Genomic DNA, 20,443 nt, shown 5'->3' with positions numbered 1-20,443 from the left:
CTTTTGGCATGACTTGCTGCATTATATTGAGATAATCTCTAAATCTTTTTATAAAGTTATTTTCCTCGTGCCTAGATGTAAGAGCTACAGTCACTTCAAGTTGTGCAAGACATCATATTTTAATAACTTCTGTTGACAACAATTTTGATATTAGGTCAGTTGGTACCAAGGGATTCAATCGAGAACATTAAGTCCACACTTTAATCACAGCAAATATCAAATGCATATATAAGGTTTCAACCCAGCTAAACAAATATGTTCTAAGAATGTTTTGCCAAAATTATAAATAAATAAATAAATAATATTTTAAGATAATGTTTTCAGGATATTATTAACTTCTTATCTGTATTGAATCTGTATTTTCATTTGGAATACAGGTTGGTCTTTTAAAGAAGACAATCAGAAGATTATTCCTGAAGTAAAAGAATTCCAAAAAATTAAAGTGTAAAACATTTTTAGAAGTTTAAGCCTACTGTAAAAATGTACTGTATACAAGTTTACAATTTTGAATAAAAAAATAAATATTTTACCAAATATTTTGGAATCTAAAATTATTATAAAATCAAAGCCATATGTCTAACTAAGTTAGTTATGTTCAGAATTTGAAGTTGATATCAAAAATTGAGGTGGACGCTATACCAGAAATCGCCACCAGGTGACATCCAAACTCCATAGAATATTTTATGCATTTTCCTGTCACAATATTATAAATTTCTGTCACAGTATTACTACTATTACAAAATATGGAACCTTGAGACTCAATCCTTTGCAACTATATATGTTGACTGGTTTAAAGTAACATTTCTATGGTAAGGCCATGTCCGATTTCAAAATGGATTTCACAGGAGGAATTTTGAGTGTTTAAGCTTTCGAATGATATTTAATTTATGGATGATTGATTACTAAAATACGCGGAAAAGAGATAAAGGCAATAAAAAAAAGAGCGCCAGTTAACAGACCTGACAGCTGGGTTAAAGACCAGATTAGTTTGAGCAAACATATTAACCTTAAGAAATTAAGACATTTTGTTCACAACTTTGAGAGAACTTTGCCAAAGTTCTGAGAATGTTCCCTGTAGGCTGGGAAATCTCTAGAACAATGATTGCTAGATTATTTTAAGTGCAAGTTCAACCAATTTAGAAGTTTACTTGACCATGTTGTCACGGCTCACTATCTCATTCTGTTCTATTCTATTCTCATTGGAGCTGACTTACAGACAATGCAAACAACTCAGATGATTATCCTATGCCATGAGCTATTTGAGGAGTTATTTAAAAACGAGAAAGAGTCTGTTAATGATAATAGCCTGATTATAATCTTACCTCAGTGGAGATGCTCATTTCAGACCGGAGGGATAAGTAGTTCAGATCACATAGCCTACAGAATAAAGTCCTGTATATTTAAAGTCCACTCAAACTTTTATCATCTCTGGTTCCTTATTGAATTAATGATGCAGTTATATAGCTTACAGTACATTTGACACACAGCTGAATAAACTGGAAAGAGACATTTCTGTGCTTTAATTTTTAAATGTCCACGAAGGACGGCCATGTCGCGTTATAAACAGGAAAAAAGGATCAGCCCCTTCCCAAAAAATTCCTAAGAGATTTAAAACAGTCTGACGTTATGACTAAAACGTCGTTGCACAATTTGTAGGCTAGCCTACATTATTAAACTACGTGACAGTAGCTATAGTTCATGGTCGTGAGTAGGCTACTATATCGCATTTTAATACATTTAAAACCAAAGTATAGTCTTCTTTTATTAAATATTATGCAAGCAATTGACCTATTTTTTTCTGACAGAAAAGAATCACACTTTTAACCGAGAGATAAGCAAGGATACGCTAGAAGCATAGGCTATTTAAAACTATGCAAACAGAAATATTGCCCCCTGCTGGTTATAGACCTGCGGATTTCATATTCAAACACTGTTTATTTATGTATTTCACACAAGCCATGTAGCATCACATTGCAACAGAGGTTCACAAAAACTAATTAAAAATGAAAATGGTTAATTGTACACGCTTTATCTAACTTAAGAGTTCTGTGAGGATTAAGTACAAGATATAGGCTATATAACTATATAATGCACAATACATATAATAATAGAAATTTTTTTGCATTAAAATTATTTTATTAACTGAGCTTGAAGTCTTGAGAGTTAAAGTGTATAGTTGCATATTTCTCAAATTAGTTTAACATTATTATTTAATCTAACATATATCATTTACTTCAAGAATGAGCTCTTAAATCTAGTTATTAACTAGTCAGCACCATTTTAATTTATCAAATTAATCTCAATCACCTGAAGCCATTAATCTGTGAGAGCTCAGGTGTGGAAGATTCATATTTGTTATGGAATCTCTTAATCACTGTAATTTCCATCTCTGCTCCATCGGCTGAGTGTGATTCAGATTCAAGTTCATTTCTCTCATTATCTGTATCATCAGATGCCTCTGTATTAATCTCAGATGTGAACCGAGTTATGATAGCGCCGGCTGGTGTTTGTGGCCTGGATTCATGTCTTTCCTCTGGTGTGTCAGGCGTAGAGGAATCAGTAATAATCATGCATGTCTTTATCATGCTGTTCTCTGTCGGTGTGTGTGGCAGGACCTCGTTCTTAAAGCCGTCAGGATGTTGTTTGAGTGGTTTGGATGATTCATAAAGTGTTGTGTTGGACGGCGCTCTGTGAATGTCTGTCTCTACTGATTCTAAACCGTTGCGTCTGGGTTCATCTTGTCCTTGTCTCTCAAATACTGGGATTTCTGCTAAAATGAAGTATTAGAATTAGAGAGTGTTACATTTGCATTAGTTTGAATGCATGAATGAGGATAATTATTTACCGGATTTGTTGCTACATCTGATTCGTTTGTTGATGTCTGAATGGCCGTGTACTGGATGTCCACCTGCAAGAGACAATGTGCCTGTAATAAAAGCTAAAATAAAACTGCTTTTGATAATATCTTAAACTGTGCAATATTACACAAAATGTTTTGTTTTATTTAATACATTATCATATTATATATGTAAATATTACATATACATAAATATTGTGTAAAATTGGTGAAATAAAAATGCTATTAAAATTCTTATAATAAATTTTTTTCATAAATTATCATTATATCTTATATTATTATCATTCTATATCATGTTTCTATATTATTATCATTATATGATATAATTATCATAATATCATCATCATATTATATAGTTATTTTATGTAACATATTATATGTATATATTAATATGTATATGTATTAACATATTAATGTATTAATATAAAATGCTATTATTTAAAAAATATATAAGGTAAAAGCTGAAAATAAATTGCTTTTAATAATATTATATTGTGTAATTTTACACAAAATATATTAGAATGTTTTATATATTATAATATGCTAAATATTACATATAGATATATATTGTGTGAAAACATTCATTGTGTAACAATAATATATAAAATTTTCAATAATATATTGTTGTAATATGTAATATATACAGCTATCAAAATGTTTATTTTAAAATGTTATTACAAAAGCTAAATTAAAATTGCTTTTAATAATATATTGTGTAACAATTTACACAAAATATCTTATTTCCTACAATATATTATAATATTACATATGATAAATATTACATATGTATATTTTGAAAAAAAAGAGTAACATGTAAAGTATATATATTTTTGTTATCAATAATATATTACTTAAATACATATATAAAAATATTACACAAAATACATTGGAACATTTTATGATATATTCCTATAATATCATATATGATAATATATAAACAATGCATAATAAGATATATATTATTTATATTTTTTAAATATTTATTTTATAATAATATATATTATAAAAATATATATTTTTATATTATTAAAAAAGTACCTCTCAATCTAAAACATCGCGACAGGGCTACAGAGACAGTGATCAGAAATATGAAGACAGATGCAGCAGTTCCCCACCATGACCTTCTGCAGTCATACTCATCATCATCTGGGAAAAAATATATAGTATTATGAATTAACATTCATAACGACTGTTCCAATCGTTCAAAGACACAAAGTAATTGTTTTTTTTGACATGAAGTAAATCTCACCAGTCACACGAACTGTAATATTGACATGAGTTTGGACTTGATGTCTCATCTGGAAGCCGTAGAATGTGCAAATGTAGGTACCACTGTGTCCCAAGCTGTCTGGATTCAGCAGATGAAGGGAACCGTTGCCTAAATGAGCCTGATCTATGTCAAGTTCTGCTTTACTTTCCCACAGGTTCGCGATCCGACGGGTCCGGCTATCATAAGTGAAGATGACGATGGATTCTGTGGTTCTGATGAAGGTCCAGGTGAGGGTAAAATTGTGGCGAGGCTGTGGCACCATGCAGGGAACCAAGAGTCCAGAGCCCTCCTCACCGAATAACTCATCTGAAAGATTCAAATGATTCAAAGAGCTGTTTGAACTTTGTAACAAACACCTTTCTTGACCATCTGTGTTTCAGTAAGCAGTTACCTTGGTGATGCAGCGATGCGGTCCACACCTGCATTTCATCCGCGGACACAACAGAGCAGAAGTAAGTATGATCTGAGGTGTTTCCTATCATGCTGATACTGCTCTCGATGGTGAACAGGCCCTTGGAGTCCGAGGTTTTACGCGTGAAGTTCTGGAGGCTTCTGGAGTCAGTAGGGGGATCAGTGGCCCACGTGACCTCAGGAGCCGGATAGATGTTCTGGGACAGACAGATCACCCGTTCCTCAACCATCTCAATCTTCACAAACTGGATCAGGGCTAAGCGTGACAGAAAACGCACCACATAAAATTATCAAAACGTAAGATTATCTAATTGATCTAAACATAAGTTTGATTGTATCCTTATTTGGGAGTATTACAATTAAAATGAATTGATTAGTTGGTATGTGAACTTGGTCTATACAAACTTATACAATCTATACATATATATCTATAGTGATTAGAAATTGCTATGTAAATGACAATAAACATTATCTTATCTACATGTATTTTAATGAAATATTACACTAAGTTTTCAAAAAACTCTTCATAGCCAAATTAAATCTAACGGCCTATAGAAAATAACTGGTATAAATGGGCTTCCACAAATATAAAATTATCTATATATTTTCATATATAACGTTTCATTTTTACAGTATAAAAATATTATTTGTTTACACTTTTTTGCTCTTAAAGCAATAAACAAACCTGGAGAAAAAAATGTGTAAGGCAGCTATGTATTTTTGCGTATGACGTCTAATTTTTACAGTATAAAAATATTTTAAAATATGTGTAAACAAACCTACAAAATATGTGTAAAACAGAAAAAACTTTTATATTAAATAAGTACTGTGTTTTGTGTCTTATCTGTGAATAGAATAAAATACTTTGTGATTAATCCCTTTTTTTGGTAACCAAAACATATTTTTAAATATTTATAAAATATTTATCTATGCTTTGTTATTGTTAACACTCTTTAGCGCTTAAAACCAAATAATCAAACCTGAATAAAAATGTATAAGGCAGCTATGTATTTTCACGTACAATGTCTAATTTTTACAGTATAAAAATATGTGCAAAATATTTATTTATAGTTAACACTTTTTTGCACTTAAAACCAATAAACAAAACTGGAGAAAGAATGCGTAAAAAAAAAAAATATATATATTTTAAATAAAAAAAATACACAGTAAGAAATTACTTCTATTAAATTAATACTTAATTTAAGTCTTATCTCTCAATACTGTTTAATACTGTCTTATCTATCAATAGAATCAAATACTTTGTGATTAATCTCATTTGTTAGTTATTTCCGACTAGGGTTTATAACCCAGACGAAACAGTATCTATTAGACAACATTTATTTATTATTATTATCATCAGTGTTATTCATTTGCCTTTTCCATAGAACCCCTAGCGCCCGCTTGTGGCCGCCAGTCCTTAAAGGGGTCATATGATGCGATTTCAATTTGTCCTTTCTCTTTGGAGTGTTACAAGCTCTTGGTGCATAAAGAAGATCTGTAAAGTTGCAAAGACTAAAGTCTCAAATCCAAAGAGATATTCTTTATAAAAGTTAAGAGTCAACCACGCCTACCTAAAACGGCTCGTTCTAACACGCCCCCACATGTCTACGTCACTATGTGGAAATATTAGCATAATGCCGGACGCGTTTCAGAAAGGCGGGGCATAGAGGAGAAACAATAATGTACAGTATGTGGAAAATAATGTGTTTTTAGAACCTTAAACCGCATAAACACATTTCATTACACCAAATACACAAAATAATGTTATTTTTAGCAACATCATATGACCCCTTTAAGATAAAACGTCTAAATTAATTTTACAGTAGATGACTAACAGAACTGTAGTTCTTACACTTAGCTGAAACGTAGCTTTTTACATCCGACAACACAAATAACCCAAGCAAACTCAAAAATATGACAAATCTGTGACCCTGTTACTGACCTTTGACCCCCAGGTTAACGAAGGTTTCCTGGTTTCCCTTCCTGGTGCTGGTGTAGCACTTGTATCTCCCTTGATCCTGGACTTTCACTTTCCTCAGCACCAGAGAGGCATTTCCCTGTGCGATCTGGGAATTAAACAAGTTGGTCCTGCCGCTGAAATGCTTGTTCTGGAGGCCGTACTGGTCTTTATTGTAGTAGTAGCTGTGGACAGGGATCTGCTGCTTGTACCAGTGGATGACCACGGCTCCCGTGGGCTTGAAACTGCAGGGCAGCACGCAGTCTTCATAGAACAGACATGTTACATGTGCATCTAGAGCGAGACCAGCACATGTAAAGCCTCAGAATTCGACTCAAAATCAGTTTAAAGATAAACAACTAGTCATGTAGTTTCTCATGTACTGTAATTGCAATGTAAAGTTCAATATTGCTTTGTTTGCAAAAATACAGGCCTATATTCGTACTCTCAACAGATATCAGTCTCACAACAGAGTTTGGTTGCCTTGGTTTAAAATGGCTTTGTGACGAACAATGGCAAATTAACATTTGCACATAAAAATGTATTAGTTAACCTGTTGTTTTGCTCAAATGGCCTGTTTTCCTACAATCTGTTGTTCCTACAATTTAAATTGCTATTTACTTGTAGGCTGCTTATTCCTCATAAATGAATCACAGATTGTTCTCTTTCACAAGGGTCATTAATCTGAGACTAATGGAGTTTCCTACAAGTGCTGCTTTGATCCATTTACTGAGCCAACAGCTACGGCTGAACAACTTAAATGACAGAGATGTAAAACCAAAAGAAAAAAAGGACAAAAAAGCACCAATAAAAATAAAATAAATATTCACTTATCTCCATCTTATTACATGTACAAATAGATTTTAATATCATAAATTAAACAATTCTATTATACATTACCGTAACACCTTGTGCGTTAACATTTTATACTTCAACATGAACACAACTAAAACATTAAAGAGCATTTACAGACTTTTTATATTTTTATATATATTTATTTGATATAATATAAATAAATATATGCATTTTACATCCATGTATTTTTATGTTAAGTGTATACATTTTATACTTCAAGAAAACGCAACTAAAACATAAAAAAATGTAGAGACTTCCCCACAAGACAGGGATGGTCATTTTTCATTCCGTTTTTCCCTTAGAGGAGAAACAATTAATCTAAAAAATGAGCGTGTATGTGGCCTTACCTTTAGTAATGATGATACCAGATACCCAAGTCCTGAGAAAAAGCAGAAATGCAGCACACAGACGCAGCAGTTCCATGACAGTCAGAATATGCCACACGTTCTGGTCAATTTTCTGAGATGCCACGATCTGTGTCTCTGTGCAAGTGCATGTGCGCGTGAGAAAGGGGGAGAGAAAGACCCTTGTGGACATCAGTTAAACCGGTGAATGTTTAACCAGCTGGTGCATGCGTGGACATATAGCGGCCAGAACTGGTCTGGCCATGTAACAGGTACAGTTTAGGAGAGGATGAAGAAAAAAGAACCAGGGAAAAGAACAAATCACTGAGTTTAAACCTTGAAGTGGACTGTGCGTGCATATGTCATGTTGTGGTTAATTAGAGATGATAATTATTAAAAACACTACCAATCAAAATGTTGGAGTTACTTACTGATCCCAAACATTTGAGCAGTAGTGTAATAATTACTATTTATATTGCCAGTATGAGGTTTATGGAAAATGAATAATAAAATACAGACAAATAATATATATATTTTTAATATTTTACTTTTTTTTCAGAATAAATTATGGAAAAATATTTAAATCAAAGTACCATTAAAAATACATCAAACATTTTCTCGTCATTTTCCTGGATGACAAATTGTTTCTCACAAATAATCAGACTGCATAGAAATAAAGTCCCATTAACTGGTCTTCCATCTTGTATTTCATACTGGTTTCCCTCTCATTATCCTTTTCTTCTTCTAACTGTGAGAAGCTGAAGGCTGTGTCATCAGTTTATTTCCGGCTTGTGGCTCTTCTGATGTTTTGTCTATGAAAGACAAAAGGAAAACAGTCAGTTTAATTTATATGGAATTTACATGGCTGGGATCTTATATGATTAATTAATTATTAAGATGACTGGACTATACCTGGGTTCATGCGTTGCATTTCCGCATCCTCTTGAGCGCTTTCTTGATTTCTTTTTGATTTTGCTGCACACATAAACAAAATATTAATTTTTGTGTGAACTACTCTATCCCTTTACCAATAAACATTCTTATGCAGATGAATTATTATGGATTGAGTTCTGTTCACATTATTACCTCTGTATCTTTTTACAACTAAAGTGAGAGCAAGAAGAGCGATTAATCCTGCGACGATACCCAACATCCACAGATTATATCTAACAAAATCTACAGAGAAAAAAAGAGAACAGAAGTGTTCATTCAAGACAGATGTTGCTGTTAAAACGTACACTGCCACAATGTTTTGGCAGGAAATGAGTTCTAGGTTTGGTCCAACAGATCAGTTAATGGATGGATGAGTTCATGGATCAGTGGATACCTTTCTCCTGCCTGGCGGATGTAATAACAACACGGCTCTGTATCAGATGCCGTGTCTCTGCTCCTGAGAAGGCACATGTGTAGAATCCAGAATGTTCTGAGCCAACAGTGTTCTCCAGGGTTAGTGAAACGTCCCCCTTCAATGCGTTGTCCTCCTCTAATTCTGCATTATCCCACAAGCTTCTGGATTTATGAGTCCGGCTGTCGTACGTGAGGATATCTGTGGTTTTGTTTGCTGTCGTAAAAGTCCAGACGAGAGAGAAGGACTGAAGTTTCTTAGGAGCCTTACATGGAATAACCAGGTCTTTCCCTTCAGAGCCGGTAATTTCTGAGATGTACATGAGAAAACATTGGTACTATCACCTTTAAAACATACCGCAGCATATATCACTTTTTTGCACATTATAACTTGATCAAGTTTTACCTTGCAGCTGTAAAGAAGCTGTCCGTGTGTGCGTGCCGTATTTAGAGGTGATGTTACACACATAAATATAATCAAGGCTGTTGTTTTGCTGTTTTAGGATGCTCTCTACTGTAAAGAGACTCTTTCCGCCAGGAGCCATGCGGGTGATGGGCTGCAGGGCATGGCTTAACCTGGGTTCTGTGCTCCACTGCACCAGCGGTGCTGGATAGACGTCTTTAGTAGAGCACTGAATCAGCCCAGAGGGATTGATGTCAATGGAGACTGTCCTGATGGGAGCTGGAAGACATCAAATGAAAAATAAATGATAGATAGATAGATAGATAGATAAGCGGTGCTGGATAGACGTCTTTAGTAGAGCACTGAATCAGCCCAGAGGGATTGATGTCAATGGAGACTGTCCTGATGGGAGCTGGAAGACATCAAATGAAAAATAAATGATAGATAGATAGATAGATAGATAGATAGACAGACAGATAAATAGATAGATAGATAGATAGATAGATAAAGATTTGTTCTACAATTAAATAATCTACAAAAGTAATAGTTTAAAAATTACAAATGTTAAATTTAATTGTAAAAAAAATGATTTAATTAAATTATTAATAATTAATTAGTAAAAATTCCGCCATTGTCAGATCAGACTCGGCCATTAAATATTTCCTAATTTTATCAGGTTTTATTAGCTTAAGAGTGCTAATCAACTTTCCTAAAAAAAAACAACTATCTAACAGATATTGCTCTTTTTAAAAAGAAAATCACTGCAGATTTTTTGTGCTTCAGATAAAGAAAAAAAAACTGCCAGCTAACTAAATAAAAGAAGCTAAAAGCATTCGCAATTCAGCAACAAATGATAATAAAAATACAAAAATAAAAATGTAAAGACGATTCAGAGCGTGAGTGAACTGTCCGAATGAATCAAACTGAATCGCGAACCTTTTTGGAAATCCGTTTGATTCAAAAGAGTGATTCATTCGCGATAGAAAACACACGCGCGCGACATGAATATTATCAGGGAAAACTACTATCAGGTAATCTCCACTGACATAAGGATTTACCAATAATATTATACTGGGGCTTGTGTTTCAATAGAGTCTTGCGACGCCCCTCGAATGAACTGGGGCATATTGTAGCCTACGTAAATAAACGAAGCTGAGAACATTTTAACAAATTAACCTGTTCGGGTCGACTTGAATCGATGACTCACTCATTATACACAAAAACACTCGGCACTCACTCTAAAAAATCATACAACGAATCTGAATGAATCTTTTTAGTGAACTGATTCACACCATAAAAAATGTGTGGGATGAATCAAAATCTTTAACTATGCTAACCTCTCGCCAACAACTACTAATTACAAATAATACATTTAAAATAAATCAAAGTATTCCTCCAAGAAACAAACCTTCCACTGTTGCAACAACATATGTCACAGTTACATTGTTGACCACACATTTGTAGCGTCCTTTACTCCTCGTATCCACTTGTTTCACAAGCAGTGATGCGTTTCCCTCAGAGACGCAGTCGCTGAACAGAGACATGTTGCCATGGTTGAACCTCTGTCCCGCCGGCTGTAAACTGAATATGAGCGCCTCCTGCTGGAACCACTGGATCTTCACATCACCATTAGTGGGCGTGAAAGAACAGGGAAGAATACAGTCCTTAGAGAAGATGCAGGTCACACGAACCTCTGCAAATCAACAAAAAAGCTTTCAGATGTTCCTGCATGTACGAAAATGATTTATAGACCTTAGGCAGATCAGGTTATAACTTTTAACTTCTTAAAAAATAAAATACATGAATGCATTAGCATTATATAACAAAACACCAAATAAAACAACATTTGCAAACAAATTATTTTAGTTATATCATTTCCCCTGAAGTTCTCTGATCTAATACAATGATCATACACTGAGATGGCTGCAAATTTGCCATTTAAAAACCATAAGCCCCTTAGTACTGAAACATGTTCTTTTTAACATTTTGCTGATAAGACAGCTGGACTGTTAGGTTATACTAACTTTCAGGGGCAGTTGCTAAAGGCAGGTAGATTTTAATGTAAATCTAGTAACAAAATCGCTGCGTTGGCAACATTGTTTGTCATATGCATATGTATACCCCCAGCTTCCTAACCACATGCTGCGTGGGTGTGCATGTGTACAAAGCATACATATATACACCAGTATGTATGCCACCTTTTTTCTCAGAAAAAGTTAGTTCTGCTGCCCCTATTTGCTGTCGTGCCTTACAATTGTGTGTTCACCCATAACATCACTCTAAGACAGTGGTCTCAAACTCAATTCCTGGAGGGCCACAGCTCTGCAGAGTTTAGCTCCAACCAGCTCCAAATCACACCTGCTTAGAAGTTTCTAGTGATCCTGAAGAGCTTGATTAGCTGGATCAGGTGTGTTTGATTAGGGTTGGAGCTAAACTGTGCAGAGCTGTGGCCCTCCAGGAATTGAGTTTGAGACCAGTGCTCTAAGAGGACATTTATCAGTAATGACCACTTATGACTGTGATTGTTTAGAGTTCACCACACTTACCTTATCAGAAGATTGTTTGGCTATAAATACAAAATAAATAGAGCAGCGGCAGATTGCATGATGGCGTTGACCTTTATGTTGTGACACGGTCGTGGCTTTGTATGCATTGCAAGTCTGAGATTGCACCAGACTATATCTTTATCTACAGATTGATCAGCGTTGATCACATCTTTAAGTGTGCCAAAATCCTCAATGCAACAGTTATAGTGTACTGGAACAGTTGAGGTTTTAATACTGTTTCTTATCTTATCTTGATGTCTTACATGCAACACTTTCCTTTCCTAGTCTAGGTCTATTACAGAGAGTCCTTAGAGAGGTTTGTTGAAAAATTCACAGTGACTGTGTAAGTCACAAATAACTGGCCAGAGTGAATTCTAGCAGACTCACTCATCTCCTTCACTCGCAGACTCTATAACAAGGAGGGGCTCAAAAACTCATTAGCTGAAATTCTGCCTCCTCTTGAGATCTAAGAGTAGCATCCACTTTAATTACATAATAAGGTATATTTATAACGAGCATTCATCTTTCCTGGCATCCTTTCAGTTTGACCGATGATCTGTTGCTGGAATTATGCACATTTGAAACTGACAGGTTCAGAAATAAAAAAAATGATAATAGTTTTATTTATTGTAATAGTTTTATTTATATTTTAGTTAAAAATCAAAGAAATAAAAAAAATCAAAGAAATCAAAGCACACACAAAGTGTGTGCTTTGATTTCTTGTTATTGTTAACTAAAATATAAATAAAACTATTAAAATTTTAGTAATTGAAATAAAGTTAAAATAAAACTATATACATTTTAGATGAAAAACTTCAGAATTCTAAATCTTGCTTTGGCAACTGAAATGCACAAGTTTAAGCTGAAGTACTAAAATTATTAAAACGGATGTGAAAATTAATAGAAACATTTGAAAAAACAATAAAAAAATAAAATAAAAAGTTAAACTAAAATTCAAATGGAAACTGAAAATATAAAAAGCTCATTAATAAATAATACTAAAATAACACTACCTACTGAACCTATTATAATTTACATCTAAAGCAATCATGATGGGTAACAAATAACACTTTTCCAGCTCTGAAATTCAGAATTCAGAAACTCAGAATTCCTCAGGAGGAACTACCTAATAACTAGAAAACAGATGTCTGTGGATGATCTTGCCAACACGGATACTTTATTCCATCCAGTTGAATTACATAAGGTATATTCATAACATACTGCAAGTCTTTTCTGGCATCTTTTCAGCCTGGCAACTGTGACGTACAAACATGAATTGATAAAAAGTGGCCTAGCTGAAAGTGGCAGGTACTGAAATCAAAGCAGATCGAGAGCAAAAAGTCAAATAAATCAAAGTAAAAATAAATTGATGAGCGATTAAGAACTTTGAATTGTTTGATTTGTTAAAGGAAAGTGGTATTCCTTCAAATAAAAAAAATGTGCAAAAAGTTATTTCACTTTCACAAAAAAATGTCAAAAATAACAATAAAAGTTCATCTTACCTGGAACCTTACACGCCACTAAGGAAAAAATCCATAAAACAACACAAGCGCCATAGTGGGTCCTTGACATTCTGGCTGTCGTACGTGAGGATATCTGTGGTTTTGTTTGCTGTCGTAAAAGTCCAGACGAGAGAGAAGGACTGAAGTTTCTTAGGAGCCTTACATGGAATAACCAGGTCTTTCCCTTCAGAGCCGGTAATTTCTGAGATGTACATGAGAAAACATTGGTACTATCACCTTTAAAACATACCGCAGCATATATCACTTTTTTGCACATTATAACTTGATCAAGTTTTACCTTGCAGCTGTAAAGAAGCTGTCCGTGTGTGCGTGCCGTATTTAGAGGTGATGTTACACACATAAATATAATCAAGGCTGTTGTTTTGCTGTTTTAGGATGCTCTCTACTGTAAAGAGACTCTTTCCGCCAGGAGCCATGCGGGTGATGGGCTGCAGGGCATGGCTTAACCTGGGTTCTGTGCTCCACTGCACCAGCGGTGCTGGATAGACGTCTTTAGTAGAGCACTGAATCAGCCCAGAGGGATTGATGTCAATGGAGACTGTCCTGATGGGAGCTGGAAGACATCAAATGAAAAATAAATGATAGATAGATAGATAGATAGATAGATAGACAGACAGATAAATAGATAGATAGATAGATAGATAGATAAAGATTTGTTCTACAATTAAATAATCTACAAAAGTAATAGTTTAAAAATTACAAATGTTAAATTTAATTGTAAAAAAAATGATTTAATTAAATTATTAATAATTAATTAGTAAAAATTCCGCCATTGTCAGATCAGACTCGGCCATTAAATATTTCCTAATTTTATCAGGTTTTATTAGCTTAAGAGTGCTAATCAACTTTCCTAAAAAAAAACAACTATCTAACAGATATTGCTCTTTTTAAAAAGAAAATCACTGCAGATTTTTTGTGCTTCAGATAAAGAAAAAAAAACTGCCAGCTAACTAAATAAAAGAAGCTAAAAGCATTCGCAATTCAGCAACAAATGATAATAAAAATACAAAAATAAAAATGTAAAGACGATTCAGAGCGTGAGTGAACTGTCCGAATGAATCAAACTGAATCGCGAACCTTTTTGGAAATCCGTTTGATTCAAAAGAGTGATTCATTCGCGATAGAAATCACACACGCGCGCGACATGAATATTATCAGGGAAAACTACTATCAGGTAATCTCCACTGACATAAGGATTTACCAATAATATTATACTGGGGCTTGTGTTTCAATAGAGTCTTGCGACGCCCCTCGAATGAACTGGGGCATATTGTAGCCTACGTAAATAAACGAAGCTGAGAACATTTTAACAAATTAACCTGTTCGGGTCGACTTGAATCGATGACTCACTCATTATACACAAAAACACTCGGCACTCACTCTAAAAAATCATACAACGAATCTGAATGAATCTTTTTAGTGAACTGATTCACACCATAAAAAATGTGTGGGATGAATCAAAATCTTTAACTATGCTAACCTCTCGCCAACAACTACTAATTACAAATAATACATTTAAAATAAATCAAAGTATTCCTCCAAGAAACAAACCTTCCACTGTTGCAACAACATATGTCACAGTTACACTAAAAGCATTCGCAATTCAGCAACAAATGATAATAAAAATACAAAAATAAAAATGTAAAGACGATTCAGAGCGTGAGTGAACTGTCCGAATGAATCAAACTGAATCGCGAACCTTTTTGGAAATCCGTTTGATTCAAAAGAGTGATTCATTCGCGATAGAAAACACACGCGCGCGACATGAATATTATCAGGGAAAACTACTATCAGGTAATCTCCACTGACATAAGGATTTACCAATAATATTATACTGGGGCTTGTGTTTCAATAGAGTCTTGCGACGCCCCTCGAATGACCTGGGGCATATTGTAGCCTACGTAAATAAACTAAGCTGAGAAAATTTTAACAAATTAACCTGTTCGGGTCGACTTGAATCGATGACTCACTCATTATACACAAAACACTCGGCACTCACTCTAAAAAAAATCATACAACGAATCTGAATGAATCTTTTTAGTGAACCGATTCACACCATAAAAAATGTGTGGGATGAATCAAAATCTTTAACTATGCTAACCTCTCGCCAACAACTACTAATTACAAATAATACATTTAAAATAAATCAAAGTATTCCTCCAAGAAACAAACCTTCCACTGTTGCAACAACATATGTCACAGTTACATTGTTGACCACACATTTGTAGCGTCCTTTACTCCTCGTATCCACTTGTTTCACAAGCAGTGATGCGTTTCCCTCAGAGACGCTGTCGCTGAACAGAGACATGTTGCCATGGTTGAACCTCTGTCCCGCCGGCTGTAAACTGAATATGAGCGCCTCCTGCTGGAACCACTGGATCTTCACATCACCATTAGTGGGCGTGAAAGAACAGGGAAGAATACAGTCCTTAGAGAAGATGCAGGTCACACGAACCTCTGCAAATCAACAAAAAAGCTTTCAGATGTTCCTGCATGTACGAAAATGATTTATAGACCTTAGGCAGATCAGGTTATAACTTTTAACTTCTTAAAAAATAAAATACATGAATGCATTAGCATTATATAACAAAACACCAAATAAAACAACATTTGCAAACAAATTATTTTAGTTATATCATTTCCCCTGAAGTTCTCTGATCTAATACAATGATCATACACTGAGATGGCTGCAAATTTGCCATTTAAAAACCATAAGCCCCTTAGTACTGAAACATGTTCTTTTTAACATTTTGCTGATAAGACAGCTGGCCTGTAGGTTATACTAACTTTCAGGGGCAGTTGCTAAAGGCAGGTAGATTTTAATGTAAATCTAGTAACAAAATCGCTGCGTTGGCAACATTGTTTGTCATATGCATATGTATACCCCCAGCTTCCTAACCACATGCTGCGTGGGTGTGCATGTGTACAAAGCATACATATATACACCAGTATGTATGCCACCTTTTTTCTCAGAAAAAGTTAGTTCTGCTGCCCCTATTTGCTGTCGTGCCTTACAATTGTGTGTTCACCCATAACATCACTCTAAGACAGTGGTCTCAAACTCAATTCCTGGAGGGCCACAGCTCTGCAGAGTTTAGCTCCAACCAGCTCCAAATCACACCTGCTTAGAAGTTTCTAGAGATCCTGAAGAGCTTGATTAGCTGGATCAGGTGTGTTTGATTAGGGTTGGAGCTAAACTGTGCAGAGCTGTGGCCCTCCAGGAATTGAGTTTGAGACCAGTGCTGTAAGAGGACATTTATCAGTAATGACCACTTATGACTGTGATTGTTTAGAGTTCACCACACTTACCTTATCAGAAGATTGTTTGGCTATAAATACAAAATAAATAGAGCAGCGGCAGATTGCATGATGGCGTTGACCTTTATGTTGTGACACGGTCGTGGCTTTGTATGCATTGCAAGTCTGAGATTGCACCAGACTATATCTTTATCTACAGATTGATCAGCGTTGATCACATCTTTAAGTGTGCCAAAATCCTCAATGCAACAGTTATAGTGTACTGGAACAGTTGTAAGAGGACATTTATCAGTAATGACCACTTATGACTGTGATTGTTTAGAGTTCACCACACTTACCTTATCAGAAGATTGTTTGGCTATAAATACAAAATAAATAGAGCAGCGGCAGATTGCATGACGGCGTTGACCTTTATGTTGTGACATGGTCGTGGCTTTGTATGCATTGCAAGTCTGAGATTGCACCAGACTATATCTTTACCTACAGATTGATCAGCGTTGATCACATCTTTAAGTGTGCCAAAATCCTCAATGCAACAGTTATAGTGTACTGGAACAGTTGAGGTTTTAATACTGTTTCTTATCTTATCTTGATGTCTTACATGCAACACTTTCCTTTCCTAGTCTAGGTCTATTACAGAGAGTCCTTAGAGAGGTTTGTTGAAAAATTCACAGTGACTGTGTAAGTCACAAATAACTGGCCAGAGTGAATTCTAGCAGACTCACTCATCTCCTTCACTCGCAGACTCTATAACAAGGAGGGGCTCAAAAACTCATTAGCTGAAATTCTGCCTCCTCTTGAGATCTAAGAGTAGCATCCACTTTAATTACATAATAAGGTATATTTATAACGAGCATTCATCTTTCCTGGCATCCTTTCAGTTTGACCGATGATCTGTTGCTGGAATTATGCACATTTGAAACTGGCAGGTTCAGAAATAAAAAAAATGATAATAGTTTTATTTATTGTAATAGTTTTATTTATATTTTAGTTAAAAATCAAAGAAATAAAAAAAATCAAAGAAATCAAAGCACACACAAAGTGTGTGCTTTGATTTCTTGTTATTGTTAACTAAAATATAAATAAAACTATTAAAATTTTAGTAATTGAAATAAAGTTAAAATAAAACTATATAAATTTTAGATGAAAAACTTCAGAATTCTAAATCTTGCTTTGGCAACTGAAATGCACAAGTTTAAGCTGAAGTACTAAAATTATTAAAACGGATGTGAAAATTAATAGAAACATTTGAAAAAACAATAAAAAAATAAAATAAAAAGTTAAACTAAAATTCAAATGGAAACTGAAAATATAAAAAGCTCATTAATAAATAATACTAAAATAACACTACCTACTGAACCTATTATAATTTACATCTAAAGCAATCATGATGGGTAACAAATAACACTTTTCCAGCTCTGAAATTCAGAATTCAGAAACTCAGAATTCCTCAGGAGGAACTACCTAATAACTAGAAAACAGATGTCTGTGGATGATCTTGCCAACACGGATACTTTATTCCATCCAGTTGAATTACATAAGGTATATTCATAACATACTGCAAGTCTTTTCTGGCATCTTTTCAGCCTGGCAACTGTGACGTACAAACATGAATTGATAAAAAGTGGCCTAGCTGAAAGTGGCAGGTACTGAAATCAAAGCAGATCGAGAGCAAAAAGTCAAATAAATCAAAGTAAAAATAAATTGATGAGCGATTAAGAACTTTGAATTGTTTGATTTGTTAAAGGAAAGTGGTATTCCTTCAAATAAAAAAAATGTGCAAAAAGTTATTTCACTTTCACAAAAAAATGTCAAAAATAACAATAAAAGTTCATCTTACCTGGAACCTTACACGCCACTAAGGAAAAAATCCATAAAACAACACAAGCGCCATAGTGGGTCCTTGACATTCTCCCTCACAACAAAGTATTGAAGCAAAGTAAGACGTGTGGGACTAAACAAGAAGAGTAGACAGAAAGAAAACTGCTGAGAAGATGAGTCTTCAAGAGTCTCTCTCAGGAACGTAATCAGACCCTGTTCCTCTTTACTGCTTCACAGACGGGCAAAAAAAAAAGAAAAAAAAAGAAGTAGCTCTTGGTTCAACCTGAATGAGAGTCTTTGTGAATATAAAAACAAAAAAAGAAAGTAAACAGAGAAAGTTCCTAGGTGACTTTTGAATATTGGCTCTGCTGTGCTGTGAACTTGCTGTGGGTATGAATGACAGAGAAGGAGCAAGAAAGAGAGAGAGAGAGAGAGTGGGTAGACAGGTTTCCACGCCTCTTTCATAGATCATGAGTCACTAAATGGCAGCTGAAACCCTTTAACGCCTACCACGTACTCCGGCTACTTCACCATAACCTTCCCACATCCCTCCAGGCCAACCTTTCTGAAGCTCTAGGTCTTTTATCACCACCTTGCTCTTTGTTGAGGGGTTGCTAAATATAGACATGCTTCAAATGTCCTTGCAACCTTCTTGCCCAATTTGCCAAGAGTGTGGTAAGCATGTGTACTTAACTAGTGGTGGATTGCAGTAACCCTGATGGTTAGTAAAGGTTCTTATGACGTCAGAACACGAAACAGTCGTTTCCTTCCTGAAATGAGCCCTGTAGATGGCCCAGTACATTATTCTGCTTGACATTCCACACTCAGCTCCAACAGATGCATAATGCTTAGAAGGAGTTTAAACTTGCAGTATTTACAGACTTTGACAGGTGCAAGTTGTCATACCAACCTTACAGGTTCACCAAATGCACAGACTTGAGATGTGAGGAAGTGCTTTTCTTGCCTGAGCTGATCGAGTGCCTGCAGGCTGCAGCAGAAGTGGTCAATGTGTTTGATGACATGGCAGTAAATACATTCCTCTTGGCTTCAATCACACTGCACACAAATGTGATTTGGTTTTTATATCCAAAGAATGACTGTTTGCTATGTCATTTTGCAACTGATGCAATCTGATCCATTTGTTATTGTTGAGTTATATATCCATGAGTTATTGTTGTTAATTTCAAGTTTAAATGTAATGACGTATGCTTTATGTCTATCTGTCTGTCTATCTATCTATCTATCTATCTATCTATTTTTATGATAGACTGTACTGTATGGCCTTAAAACATTTAAACTTCAACCTTTTAAAACTACTTTGAACTACTTTGATTAGGCTTTCTTAAGTCAAGGAAAACTTAATATATATATATATATATATATATATTTAATTAATATTGCACACGTTGTATGATGTTTACATATGTTTTGCATCCTAAAAAACCTTACTTTAAATTCAATCCAAATTCTTGTTGGAGCAAGTCCATTCACTTGGCCACGCCCCCAAGCCGCTGCTTTCCAGATATGCAAATAAAGTTATGTATGTGAACGATCGAAATCTCTGTGTTTGTTTCAATAACATTTGTCAAACCTCACTATGGTCTCATTTGAATCCCTTGAATCCTTAAAGCCGCCATATTGAGCGATGTGATTTGTCTCATTCATTTTTTTTTTCACACCATCACACCATATTGTTGTAAAAATATAAGATATAAGATGTGTTTAGATAAGGTGTGTTTTAGATATACATTATACACCCCCTCATTTTTAATGTAGACTAGAGACAGAAAAATAAACGATTCCTTGAAATTACAGTGCAAACATTCATTTAGTAGACATTTATGTTCAAATATC

The 20,443-nt window shown here is 34.6% G+C and overlaps 3 protein-coding genes across 4 annotated transcripts; all 3 read right to left on the bottom strand.

Annotated features, from left to right (window-relative positions):
- Nucleotides 1-2,030: 2,030 nt before the first annotated feature.
- On the bottom strand, nt 2,031-8,071 carry LOC107728835 (uncharacterized). 2 transcript variants are annotated; one of them, XM_016539109.1, is made up of 7 exons: nt 7,698-8,071; nt 6,481-6,789; nt 4,519-4,794; nt 4,107-4,433; nt 3,896-4,003; nt 2,846-2,908; nt 2,031-2,770 (listed from the first exon to the last, which is right to left on the bottom strand). In XM_016539109.1, exons 1-7 carry the CDS (start codon nt 7,885-7,887, stop codon nt 2,304-2,306), a joined length of 1,740 nt encoding a protein of 579 aa, XP_016394595.1. In that variant the 5' UTR covers nt 7,888-8,071; the 3' UTR covers nt 2,031-2,303. The 2 variants fall into 2 exon arrangements, with proteins under 2 accessions (XP_016394595.1, XP_016394596.1); XM_016539110.1 differs by having other exon boundaries at nt 2,031-2,767.
- A 232-nt stretch (nt 8,072-8,303) lies between these two features.
- LOC107728882 (uncharacterized) lies at nt 8,304-13,551 on the bottom strand. Its single transcript, XM_016539189.1, has 7 exons — nt 13,490-13,551; nt 10,850-11,134; nt 9,445-9,720; nt 9,022-9,348; nt 8,781-8,870; nt 8,607-8,669; nt 8,304-8,506 (listed from the first exon to the last, which is right to left on the bottom strand). Exons 2-7 carry the CDS (start codon nt 10,983-10,985, stop codon nt 8,439-8,441), a joined length of 960 nt encoding a protein of 319 aa, XP_016394675.1. The 5' UTR covers nt 10,986-11,134; nt 13,490-13,551; the 3' UTR covers nt 8,304-8,438.
- Nucleotides 12,283-19,089, bottom strand: LOC107728818 (CD276 antigen homolog). The gene is made up of 5 exons (XM_016539090.1): nt 18,609-19,089; nt 15,683-15,967; nt 13,788-14,063; nt 13,558-13,691; nt 12,283-12,396 (listed from the first exon to the last, which is right to left on the bottom strand). The coding sequence occupies exons 1-5, from the start codon at nt 18,676-18,678 to the stop codon at nt 12,283-12,285; spliced, it is 879 nt and encodes a 292-aa protein (XP_016394576.1). The 5' UTR covers nt 18,679-19,089.
- Nucleotides 19,090-20,443: the final 1,354 nt, after the last annotated feature.

The sequence above is a fragment of the Sinocyclocheilus rhinocerous genome, unplaced genomic scaffold (genome assembly GCF_001515625.1).
Source record: "Sinocyclocheilus rhinocerous isolate Xijiao unplaced genomic scaffold, SAMN03320098_v1.1 scaffold397, whole genome shotgun sequence".
Lineage (NCBI taxonomy): Eukaryota > Metazoa > Chordata > Actinopteri > Cypriniformes > Cyprinidae > Sinocyclocheilus > Sinocyclocheilus rhinocerous.
The sequence above is the reverse complement of the archived record's forward strand: the minus strand, read 5'-3'. Positions and strand labels throughout refer to the sequence as shown.

What these genes read in the sequence shown, in the direction of transcription:
- LOC107728835 (XM_016539109.1), bottom strand. Translation starts at nt 7,887, where the DNA reads ATGTCCACAAGGGTCTTTCTCTCCCCCTTTCTCACGCGCACATGCACT. An exon ending in CGTTAACCTGGGGGTCAAAG is followed by an intron (nt 4,795 to 6,480) that starts GTCAGTAACAGG and finishes TGTCACGCTTAG; the next exon opens with CCCTGATCCAGTTTGTGAAG. An exon ending in TATTACAGTTCGTGTGACTG is followed by an intron (nt 4,004 to 4,106) that starts GTGAGATTTACT and finishes ATTTTTTCCCAG; the next exon opens with ATGATGATGAGTATGACTGC.
- LOC107728882 (XM_016539189.1), bottom strand. Translation starts at nt 10,985, where the DNA reads ATGTCTCTGTTCAGCGACTGCGTCTCTGAGGGAAACGCATCACTGCTT. An exon ending in ATCCGCCAGGCAGGAGAAAG is followed by an intron (nt 8,871 to 9,021) that starts GTATCCACTGAT and finishes TTTTCTCTGTAG; the next exon opens with ATTTTGTTAGATATAATCTG. An exon ending in AATGCAACGCATGAACCCAG is followed by an intron (nt 8,507 to 8,606) that starts GTATAGTCCAGT and finishes TGTCTTTCATAG; the next exon opens with ACAAAACATCAGAAGAGCCA.
- LOC107728818 (XM_016539090.1), bottom strand. Translation starts at nt 18,678, where the DNA reads ATGTCAAGGACCCACTATGGCGCTTGTGTTGTTTTATGGATTTTTTCC. An exon ending in AGTGGCGTGTAAGGTTCCAG is followed by an intron (nt 15,968 to 18,608) that starts GTAAGATGAACT and finishes GTTGATTTGCAG; the next exon opens with AGGTTCGTGTGACCTGCATC. An exon ending in TGTTGTTGCAACAGTGGAAG is followed by an intron (nt 14,064 to 15,682) that starts GTTTGTTTCTTG and finishes GATGTCTTCCAG; the next exon opens with CTCCCATCAGGACAGTCTCC.